The sequence below is a fragment of the Temnothorax longispinosus genome, chromosome 3 (genome assembly GCF_030848805.1).
Source record: "Temnothorax longispinosus isolate EJ_2023e chromosome 3, Tlon_JGU_v1, whole genome shotgun sequence".
Lineage (NCBI taxonomy): Eukaryota > Metazoa > Arthropoda > Insecta > Hymenoptera > Formicidae > Temnothorax > Temnothorax longispinosus.
Window position 1 is genome coordinate 11441880 of NC_092360.1, and position 11103 is coordinate 11452982.

Below are 11103 nucleotides of genomic sequence, written 5' to 3' on the forward strand. Positions count from 1 at the left end.
CCACATAAGTATAAATATCATAATATATTATAAGTATAAATAGTATAACTAATATTGCTTGAATCAGGTAGTCGCTAATTGAATTAATCGACATTCGCCGTCAAATATAAAATTATTAAAATCGGACTGCGAGAATGCCGTCCTTATTCGTATTCGCGCCATTCGCGGTTCTTCATAAAACTTCCGGAAGAGAGGCGAGTTCGCGTGCCCGCCGTTGGTAGCGCTGCTCTCCCAAGCCTTCTGTTTTTCGCGGAAGCTGTCCGATCTCTCGTGTCACCCAACCCCCGAAACTGGATGCACTTCGCGAGGTAATTGACGATAATTACCACACGCGTCAGTTACGTTACGGCAAAAAATACGCTGCACGCACGACTGGTTTGTGGTTAGACATACATATATACATAGACATACATATATATATACGTGTGTACATAACACGCGGGTTGAGAGCTTGAAAAAAAAAATAGATTTCTGCGCTGTCCCCGGCGGTCCCGCGCGAATGATCTCGTGCCTCGGACACCGCGGGAGCACGCTCGGGAAATACGACGGAGATGGACGTACCAGGGTTTAAGGTATTTCCAGGTAACTCGCCGCGATAGCGTGACGTGACTGAGGATTATCCCCCTCGGAGAGTAGTGCCCCGGTCCCATTCTCGGTGAAGTCTGCTCCAACGTCCTGACGACTCGTGAGTTGTCGCTTCGAAAATGTCCGTGACCTTCGCGCAACGCGGCAGGCCACCTCCGAATCCTAGCCAGATACAAAAGGTAAAGGAGCTAACTGTGGCTTCGCAAAAAAAAAGAAAAGGAGTAGCGTAACTGTGTACATGTGTGTGTTTGTCACGTTTTTCTAGATGCTCGATGAGAATAGCCAACTTATACAGATGATTCAGGAGTATCAGAACAAGGGCAAGGCACAGGAATGCATACAGTGAGTGATCGGTGCGGCGAATCTGCGTCTCGCGGTGTTTCTCAGTTGATTCTGATTAGAAAATGTTTCTTGCGAAGTGATTTTATCCAGCAAGAATTAATTATTTTTGTTATTATGAAGATACAGCTTTAATTTCGCATACCGGAGTTATTTTTTTCAGCTGTACATACCAGAGACGAACATCAAAGATGATTGTTTTCTCGATACGTTAGGCAACTTTTGTCAAGTCAGTTAGTAAATCTGTTAAATTTAATTTTTAGGTACCAACAAATGTTACATCGCAACTTGGTATATCTGGCGTCTATCGCTGATGTAAACCAGAATCTTCAGAATTTATTGCCTGTAAGTAATAGATCTCATGGAATAATAAACGCAGTTGAAGTATATTATAGATTCAACCAAATTATTGTTAAACGAAATTTTCACATACACGTGCACGATTTAATTAGCTATCTTTTTGTTTTAAGGTACCTCAAGGTATTCCCAATGGTCCTCAGCATGGGATGATGAGCCCACAAGGGCTTCCAAGTGGTCCGGGTGGTGCAGCTGGTCCCGGAGGAGAAATGCCGCCAAATACGCAACCAACAATGCCAATGTCGACGTTCAATCAAGGCCAACCAATGGCACAAGGTTATCGCGGACCTGTGATGCCTGGCCAAGGACCTGCGATAAATAGTACGTTATACTCGAATTTAAATTTTTTTATTAATAAAAACCTTATTTTTATTCTAATTTAAAATTATATTAACTGATAATTACATGTTAATTTAATATGAGGTATAATCATAACTCTTTTAGCTCTGGCCACAGATTATTACCAGACATTTCAATCTTTTAAAATTTATAGGGCCTCCAACCGCACCGGGTCCGCAGCAGTATAGAGGTCCACAAGGTTATCCTCAGCAACCTTCTCAACAAGGTTATCCTGCTCAATATACTGGTCAGAATCCTGCCTCGAACTACCAAGGTCCACAAGGATCCGCGTACACTCCCGGTCAACCAAATCAGTACGGACCGCCAAACGCTTCTCAGCAGCAAGGATATAGTGCAGCGACGCAGCCAAATTATGGTCCTCCAACTACGGTGAACAGTTACGGTCCACAACCAGGTGGTTATCCGCCACCGGGCACGCCTCAACCACCTTCCGGATATGGGCCACCACCGCCAAATCAGCAAGGCTATCCACCTTCGAATGCCTCGCAGCAGAATTTCTCATCAGGTAGTCAACAACAACAACCAGGACAATACGGCAGTCCTAGTCCACAACCAAATTATCAACAGCCTCCGTCCCAAGCGCCACCTCAAAACGCGTACGGTGCTGGACAGCCCGGAAGTTATCCCCCTCCTTCCTCGCAGACATACGCGAACAATGTACCACCGCAAAATTATCCACCACCTCCGACAACTAGCGCGACTCAGCCCCCGCAACCTGGATCTCAGCAAAACGCGGGTCCCCAGCCCACGTATGTTAGCCAACCGAGTCCAGGTCCTGGCGCGACGCAGTACGGTCCCACCTCTACATCTCCGCCATTTAGCACTTCCTCCGCGAGCGGCAATACTTACGCCCAAAGCAGTCAGCCGACAAGCACACCGTCTGCCTCGACGCAGACGTATCCGCCGAATAGCGGTCCGCCACCGACGTCGCAGGGCGGAAGCTATGCACCCCCGGTGGCGCCGGCCCCCTCTGGATATCCCGTTCATCAAACACCACATCCGGCATCGCACCCCCCGCATCCACCGCCACCGCATCAGTCACCACATCAACCACCGCACGCCCCGCATCAGCCACCTCACCAGCCAACTCATCAGTCATCCCATCAACCACCCTCGCATCAATCACCACACCAGCCACCGCAACAATCTCAGCAACAGTCGCAAACAGCTCCGCAGACGCAACAGCAACCGTCTCAGAGTCCAGCTCCGAGTGGATTTCAGCCGCCGTCTGGTCCACCGCAGGGTCCCGCCCCACCACCAGGCCCTCAACAACAACCTGCTTACGGACCCACTACGACGCAAACATATGTGCCACCGACTCCAGGAGGGCAACCACAGGTATTGTTCGAGTAATCTATATTTGGCTATATTGGACATAGTTTTAGATTTATTAGTTGTTTCGTGGCAATTGTGTAATATAATTTTTTTTACAGTTTTTATAATTTTATTCACAGTTTTCTTTATGTAGAAAAAGAAAACTTTATTTTCCTTCTTAAATTATTTATGTTTGAAACGTTTGTGAAAAATTATGTAATATGCAAGTATGAGCAGCTAATTAAAACATCGAGTACATTTACGTGAATTCATTATTGTGACATATTGAAAATTGATAGCATCTTGAATTAATAGATTTACAGTCCGCATCCGCCACAAGGGGGACAACACTATGGACATCCTCAGTATCCTCCTCAAAGTTACCCTCCACCACCAGCAGGACAAGGATATCCACAGTATCCGCCACGACCACCTGGTGGACACATGCCTCCTCCACCTGGACCACAAGGACCACCTCCACCTAATCAATACGGAGGTTACGGTTATCAGCCACCCACACAATAAAATACATCAATAACTCTCAGATTTACGTAAAGTTTAGATTGATACGAGTATCAAGAATAATTTTGTTTATGTTTTTAATTACTTTATTATGTATTTTTTTTTATGTTAATAATGTACTTTCATCGCATAGTGTAAATTCACAATATTTATCTAGACATTGTGAATATCCATGTTAATATTCACAATATTTATCTAGATATTGTGAATATTTATGTTAATATCCATATTAATATTCACAATATTTATCTAGATATTTTGAATATCTATATTAATATGAATATCTAATATAATTTGAATATAAAGGGTTCAATACAAAGGATGAGATTAGATTATATAAAACAAGAATTATATGTGTAAAGAACTTAATTTAATTTAACCTTATGCGTTAAGATTGGTAATAAGAAAAAACTTAGAACAAAATTATATATAAATTATGGGAGATGCTTTAAAAAAACTCCCCAGTTAGACTGGGGACACTTAGATTATTTACAATTCTTTTGATGATCCTCAGTATTTATATTATATATTAGATATTTATTTAAAGTCTGATGATATAAATAATTTATATATAATTTTGTTTTACATGATATATATTACGTATATATTATGACAGAATAGTAAATCTTTTATTATTATTATTATTAGTTATAGATCTCGGTGAAATAAATATGCCAAAATATTCCAAATGGCTTTTAACTCTTGTGGCGAAACTTCTAATACGAAAAAATGTAAATTATAGTACGTATAAATACTATTAACAGGTTTTTTTCTGTATAATTTGTTTTATTTTTATTTTTACAAATTAGAAAGTAATACAAGTATTTGTCTCAGACTTATTATGTTTATTTTCATTATGTTTTTTTATATTTTTAATATTTTGCGCACAGTAAAGATGATAAGCCTCAAATTCTATTTTTATTACGAATACATACGTAATTTTTTATTAATACGATTAAAGCATAAAACAAATTGAAAGTCAAAGAATTATGTAACTATGCAATGGTACAAATGCCATATATAAGAATATATATAAATGTTTGTTCCAATTTTTATTTACTTATGCTATTAATTGATATAAGGAAATTTAATTTCATAATATATGAATATGAATGTAAATTTTCCACATTAAATATTATTTGCAGTAGAATTCGCGGTACAATTGAAGAGAGAATATCGTAAATCTTGCCACGCCTTGTATTTATCCCATAAATATTTTTCGAAGAAAATGTTGATAATTGTACAAATGATGTATCTTACTCAAGTTCTCGCGACATGATTTTAGATTAAATTGAAAAAATTATTAAATATATAAAAATAGCGAACAGGTTGTACAAGCATTGTAAAAGAGAAGATTTATTAAATATTAGGCAACCATCTCTCTGTTTTTCGAGATCATGTTTCCTTTTATTTTTGACATTAGACATTAGGTATGAAATGTTAGTAAACAAATGTGCACACATGATAGACGATAACTGTATGACAACGTGAATCTGTTAAAACTTCATTATATAAATAAATCATAGAAAAATGTTGAAAAAGATGTTGAAAATTACAATTCATCTTTAAGGTTTGAATTCCTAGAATGACATTGACAAGAATGACTAGGTTGTGGTACTTCTTCCATGTTATTTAGTACTTCAACTTTACTCTTTAAGCGTTTACTCCATTCCTGAAATATAAAAATTGTATATTATTTGACAAGGCTATATACCCAAGAAAAATATATAAAATAGAACTTTTTTTCCCATACATGAAATAAAACTGTATAGTAACATAATATATCACGTGGTAATAAATTATCCCTGACGAACTGTCTGGCAGATTTAGCAATTTTTAATCCGTCCTCGTCATGCTCCTTTGCCCACATGATCTTTTCAACGAGATTCGACAGATCGCTTTTCACGGGCACATAATGTAATCCGGGTGTAAGAGCTTTGTAAAAAAATTCATAATACTTGGATTCTTGCTTAAACACCAAAGAATCTCCAGAAAGTAAATACGGGAATCGATAAGCTGCTACTGTGCCATCAATATTCAATTGATATTTGTACTATAAAAAAAATTATTAAGTGCTAATGTGAATACATATCTGATTTTTTTTATTCTTTTCCCTAACATAAACAAAATTACGTATTGTCGTTTTTTTAATACTTGTATACAATTCCAAATTAATATGTATCTTGAAAAACGAAAAAAAATCCCATAATATCATAGAATATGCGTCAAATTTGACTTAATACCAGCTTTATTTGTTACTAGGGAAAGTACGGCTTTTATATTTACCTCGAAAAACTTAAAAAATGATACATAACTTTGCGCAGGCCCATATTTATCTATTTCATCTCTAAAGAAGAAGAAATTAGTAATGGAGACATTGAAGAGCTCCGGATGCTTTCTTGAAATATCTACTAAGTCAAGGCGTTCCCTCCTGGAATCGCGTCCACGCCAAAACAATTGCTCAGTCTTGTTTTCCCATGGCAGTCCATTACCTTGTACGGAGAGTGTGTCTAACATTACCCTGTTTTTTTTTTTTCAGGCATATCATATTGCGAATAAAACGACAGCTTATAGATTATTAGCATTATCGAGGCACGTTATACCTTCCCATCGCTTCCAGAGATGATTCTGTGATATCATACGTAGGCATAACAATATCTTTCGTACTTTCAGATCCGCACCATGAAAAAATAGGGTGAAGCGGGCCTGAATCGGGAACAAGTGGCCAGTCGCCCAAATTCGCGAAGAATTCAATATCCGGCAGCGTCACTTTGCGTGCGAGCGACAACAATATAGCATCCATAAATATTTTGAAGCCAACATGTTGACCGTAACATTGCCTGTAAACCTAGTTTAATCTAGTTTAAATCAACATTGATAAATAAACACAAATTATAAACCGATGAATATAATATGATACTTACTCTGTTAGATTTCAATACGTAATGACAAATACTGACACTGGTCGGTCGATCGTATCTTTTAATAATGCTTTCACGCACTTCGTCAAAGTCAATATTTGAGAATGGAAAGAGATCACGATGTATTTGAGTGTAATTTTCTTGACACTGATAATGATCTAGCCAGTTAATGATTGATGGATTCGGGCAGTAACATTCTTCTTCGTAGACAGGACCTAGAGACACAGTTTTTTGTTAGATTCTAAAAGGTTTTGCGTAAGAAAAACAGGTTCACATATACCTTTGATCTTCGAATAAGGCATTGGCAAATCTTTTCCCTTGATTTTTACTTTAATCTTAACATTGAAGCAGGTATTGAAAACTTTGTAGCGCATAATAAAACTTCCATCTTTACAGTCAAAAATTTGAGTCCATACGTGGCATGATACACCTTTGAGAGATTCCCCGTATACCTGCCCAGCGATTATATTCTCACCGGGAGATTTTGTCAAACTAGAAACAACATAATATAACATTATATGAATCAGATAACTGATAAAAGAAATACTAATTGCAGATCAATTTATAATTTGTTCTCAAAAATGCTTGTAACTGAAATTACTCCATCTTTTATTAAGCAACTGTAAATTTTAGAATGTTGTATGAAATCTCTGGATTTTCATTATTGTAATAAGTACCATTCGGATCGTTGTCCCTAAATCTTCAACATTAGATTCATTAGAACAATCAACTCTGCCAAAATTACGGGTTCCAAGTTTCTTGTTTTAAATTACAGAAATTATTAAGGTTTTTTTTTGTTAGAATTTATGTTAACTCTTGTCAAGAAAAAAATAATTGCAAGTATATGCCAATTTATTTTCCATTAAACTTTAAACTTCAAAGTTTCTGTAGGATGTCTGCAAGTAGCAAAATAATGCTGGTTCTAGTGTCAATGTATTCTTATGCACTTGTTACTGCTTCATGTATAATTGCCTGATACTAACTTTCTTCCGTGCGAATCCACGAGCTGCAAAAAGAAATATCTGGCGCGCATGGTAACTTCTGCTGGTTTCAATCCTGGACCCCATACAATTGTTTTCAGCGGGTCCACGTCAACATGCCTCGCTCCCGTGCAAACGAGCAACACTAGGAACGTGGTCAGGCGCATACTTCTCGGCAAATATTTAGACAAACAATATGCAAGATGATACAGTGCCTCCGCGACTGAAAAAAGATTGGCAATTTGATTTCTCTGACAAATTGATCATGAGGATTTTTGAGGTTATGACGGATTCGCCTGTTTATCGTTGACATTTTAATTATCTGTATGAAGACAATAAGGTGACCTCGTATGACGGTTTATTACACGATCATTCTTATTTCCTTCGAATTTACACTCACCTAAGGTGCTATCGTAAATGCAGAAATTTATCGGTAGCTGTCGATAGAGCCAATAAAGCCGGTTGCTCGATTTGCCTTTGACGGTTGAAATTTCTTTATATTCTGCATCTAAAAGCTTATCATGACCTACAAGCACGTGTGTATGCACATACACAAATAAAATTCCTTCATGTATATGTCTCACAATCAGCTTGATCCTTCAAAACTTCTTGGAAGCTCCTTAAACTTCTGTAATAATTTACTGCATGTTGCTAAACGAAAGAGAAATTATAAATGACTTTATATGATAATAATTATAAATAACACGCGATCTCATTTAGTATTGCAGGAATAAAATGAATGACGGTTTTAGGTTAAGAGAAGAAAAGATTCAGATTCAGTTAAAGTATCTTTTAATTAATTTAAAGGCGTTTCATGTATCTGGTATATATTATCACATATATATATATATACACACACACACAATACCTATGAATATACTATAATATAATCTCAATCGGTTTCGATCAGTTTTCACTGATGCTTTCTATAAATTTTTACACATTGTATATAAATAAAGTTCTGAGTACATACATATAAGTCCGTGGTTCTTTGATACGTGTAAATTACAGAATCAACTATATACATATAAATTACATCAAACGTCAGCAGATTTGTACAAGTATGTTACATCTCTCGCCGCTGTACTAAAAAAAGAAAGAACCATTTGATATGGATACTGTAGCGTGGTGGCTACATAGCGAAGCCGTTTGTGTTCCATATCTTTCCCTCGTAGAAATTCTTTTTCCAGTCTCAAGGCTTCCAGCCGAGGAAGCTGTCCTGTATAACTATCTGCTTGAATATGCTGTTCGCCATGGATTGCACGGGTTTCCGATTTCGTTGGGCCTCCATGATGTACGAGACCTTACCTCGGGCCTCCGCCCGCGATATGTCGCCCCTCAGGCCGAGCAGTCTGATCAGGTGGTCCTCGGTCATGTCGGGATACTTCTCGACCAACGAGTGCAGATCGAGTGAGAGGATCTCCGCGTCCTCGCACCTCAGCACCTCGGCGAGACGTTTTATTATCTCGAACGGGGAATTGAAGTTGCCGACCTTCGGCGCGATCCTGTCGAAGAAGTTCTTCAGCTTGTCCGCCTCCGTCATTATCTTGGACGTGCACGTCAGGCACTCGTCGTAGGTCTTGAGCGATATCTTCCGTTGCAGCATCGCGGATATGTAACGCTTCGCGATGAGATTCTGCGCTTCGGTGATGACGTACTCGAAGTTCTTCGGGCTCAGGTGATTGTAATCCTGAAAGTAATCCTCCAGGGTGACGCAGATGGTCTCCACCGGAATGGGCGACGACAGCCACTTGGGCGTGATCAGATCCTGGAAGTGCAGCTCCAGATCGAGGAAGGATTCCTGCAGCAGAATCGCGGCGGCCTCGTTTCGCAGATGCTGATAGTTCGCCAGGAGGCTCTCGAATTTCACCGTGCCGTCGCCGGTGGTGTTGGGCACCCAGTAAAGCTGCTTCATCTGCTGCGCCAACTCGGTGAACTGTACACAATTGTTGACTATCGTGATCATGTGATGAGTGAAGTAAGGTACCTGGCTCCTGTCCTCGAAATGCTTCGTCTTGAACTCCAGTATCGCTTGTCTGTACATAGATCCGTACTTGATGACCTGCTCGATGCACAGAACCAGGGCCTGCGCCGTCAGGTCGGCACTGATGGTCTTCGCCACCTGAAGATTCTGATCGATCATCTGGAATATGATGACCGGCGCCGCGGTGTGATAATACAGCTCCTGGGTGCTGCTCTCGGGCAGGACGCCGCTCCGCCAATCGAGCTTCTCCGTCTCCAGCGTCTTTCTCATCCAGTCCTCATAATTCTGACACATGTTCCGCAGGTACTTCTCCTGAAGGTCGTTTATCATCTCGGGACTGAGCAACGGCCCGATATCGGACGTGTCGATGTTCAACTCGGGATGCTTCATCAAATCTGGCCCGGTATAAGTGTTCATAATCCACGCCAGCAGAGAAACGTATTCGTTTCCCTCCAGCCCACCGGCGATTATGTCCTTCAAATGCTGGGACAGACTCGTGTGGTACATCTTGACGAAAGTTCTCACTATGTCGTACCAGGGTGGAAAGCAGGGTCCGCACAGAGTCTTCACCACCCTCAGGTCCTCGAGGATCAGGAGCCTGGTGAGTTCCAGATATCTCACCAGCCACATTTTGTTGTCCGCCCTCTCGTCCACCTGAGTCCCCTCGATTCTGTTGGCGACCGACTTTTCCAGCACCTTCATCGCCATCTCCTTCCACCTCTTGGGCCTGCCCGGCGCCATAAATCCACTCTGCTTGTGCCTCTGAATGGCGAACTGATCCGCTTTCTCCTCTCTCTCAATAATTCTCAGGGGCGTCACTATGACGGTGGGCTCCTTCCTGACTGTGTTCAAAGTTCGACTCAGCACCAGCCTTATCTGCTTCTCCATGAGTTGCGAGAGCATCTCCACGTCCTCGAAGTAAGCCTTCAGCATAACCGTGTCCGCCGTCGACTGATTTGGCAGTTTGTGAAGCTCGTACAGCAACTCGTCCCTGGACGTCTCGAGATCCATCAGGCTCTGATGCGCGTGCAGCAGCTTACCCTCGTTTATCCACTGCTTCGTCTTCTCCACGCTCTCGGGGACGGTGAATATGTGCTTCAGGTTCTCCTTGGCGATGACGTACTGGGAGTGACGCATGTTCTCCTCCTGCACCGCCTGCAGCCGGGAGCTGAGCTTCAGGACCGAGCTGAACAGCTGGTTAATGTGGTCTAGGTCGTCCTTGATGGTGGCGATGCTCTCCAGGGAGCTCTGCAGCTGCTCGAAGCCGACCCTGACCCCGTCCAGCTGGCTCTGCATCGCGGTCTTCAGCATGGTCTCGACCGACGCCTTCTTCCGGCCGATCCTACGCTTGTACATGTCGATCTTCTCCAGCTGACCCGGCCGCTGCAGAAGGTTCGCGACGTACTTGGTGCCCCTGGCGACCGCCTCCTCCTCCAGCTTTTGCAGACCCTCCGCGTTCGTTGTCATTTTTCGATGGATTGTGCTCCGCCAAGCTATCGGAACTTTGAATTCCTTTGAATCTTCTTCTAGGTAGGATCGGCTCCTAAAACTTCAGACGGTCACGGTTAATAACTAAAAAAATTCCTCACCGGCAGGGAATCGAACATCGAACCTCAGTGTCTCCCGCGTGACAGGCGGGGATACTAACCACTGCACTACGAGAATTTCATCCAGATGACCTCGAGTGTCCGCACCAGTCCGCACTATGACAGTATAATGACAGAGAGAAACCTGAGAGAGG

General features: G+C 41.2%; 3 protein-coding genes across 5 annotated transcripts; 1 reads left to right on the top strand and 2 right to left on the bottom strand.

Annotated features, from left to right (window-relative positions):
* Positions 1–152: 152 nt before the first annotated feature.
* LOC139810256 (uncharacterized) lies at positions 153–4017 on the top strand. 3 transcript variants are annotated; one of them, XM_071773667.1, is made up of 7 exons: positions 153–382; positions 468–764; positions 851–927; positions 1188–1269; positions 1395–1602; positions 1775–2979; positions 3271–4017. In XM_071773667.1, exons 2-7 carry the CDS (start codon positions 705–707, stop codon positions 3478–3480), a joined length of 1842 nt encoding a protein of 613 aa, XP_071629768.1. In that variant the 5' UTR covers positions 153–382; positions 468–704; the 3' UTR covers positions 3481–4017. The 3 variants fall into 3 exon arrangements, with proteins under 3 accessions (XP_071629768.1, XP_071629770.1, XP_071629769.1); XM_071773669.1 differs by having other exon boundaries at positions 357–375; positions 583–764; XM_071773668.1 differs by having other exon boundaries at positions 366–382; positions 583–764.
* Positions 4018–4862: 845 nt separating this feature from the next.
* LOC139810260 (protein O-glucosyltransferase 2) lies at positions 4863–7990 on the bottom strand. Its single transcript, XM_071773673.1, has 8 exons — positions 7779–7990; positions 7382–7601; positions 6679–6890; positions 6402–6613; positions 6081–6325; positions 5764–5998; positions 5231–5530; positions 4863–5149 (listed from the first exon to the last, which is right to left on the bottom strand). Exons 2-8 carry the CDS (start codon positions 7543–7545, stop codon positions 5030–5032), a joined length of 1488 nt encoding a protein of 495 aa, XP_071629774.1. The 5' UTR covers positions 7546–7601; positions 7779–7990; the 3' UTR covers positions 4863–5029.
* A 163-nt stretch (positions 7991–8153) lies between these two features.
* On the bottom strand, positions 8154–11097 carry Sec6 (Exocyst complex component Sec6). Its single transcript, XM_071773666.1, has 2 exons — positions 11011–11097; positions 8154–10911 (listed from the first exon to the last, which is right to left on the bottom strand). Exon 2 carries the CDS (start codon positions 10827–10829, stop codon positions 8571–8573), a length of 2259 nt encoding a protein of 752 aa, XP_071629767.1. The 5' UTR covers positions 10830–10911; positions 11011–11097; the 3' UTR covers positions 8154–8570.
* Between the last annotated feature and the right edge of the window lie 6 nt (positions 11098–11103).

Coding starts and splice junctions, on each gene's coding strand:
- LOC139810256 (XM_071773667.1), top strand. CDS start 705: ATGTCCGTGACCTTCGCGCAACGCGGCAGGCCACCTCCGAATCCTAGC. Junction 928..1,187: donor AAGGCACAGGAATGCATACA/GTGAGTGATCGG, acceptor TTTAATTTTTAG/GTACCAACAAATGTTACATC. Junction 2,980..3,270: donor CTCCAGGAGGGCAACCACAG/GTATTGTTCGAG, acceptor TTGAATTAATAG/ATTTACAGTCCGCATCCGCC.
- LOC139810260 (XM_071773673.1), bottom strand. CDS start 7,545: ATGCGCCTGACCACGTTCCTAGTGTTGCTCGTTTGCACGGGAGCGAGG. Junction 6,891..7,381: donor GTGGATTCGCACGGAAGAAA/GTTAGTATCAGG, acceptor TGTTGTTTCTAG/TTTGACAAAATCTCCCGGTG. Junction 5,999..6,080: donor TCTCTGGAAGCGATGGGAAG/GTATAACGTGCC, acceptor AAAAAAAAACAG/GGTAATGTTAGACACACTCT.
- Sec6 (XM_071773666.1), bottom strand. CDS start 10,829: ATGACAACGAACGCGGAGGGTCTGCAAAAGCTGGAGGAGGAGGCGGTC.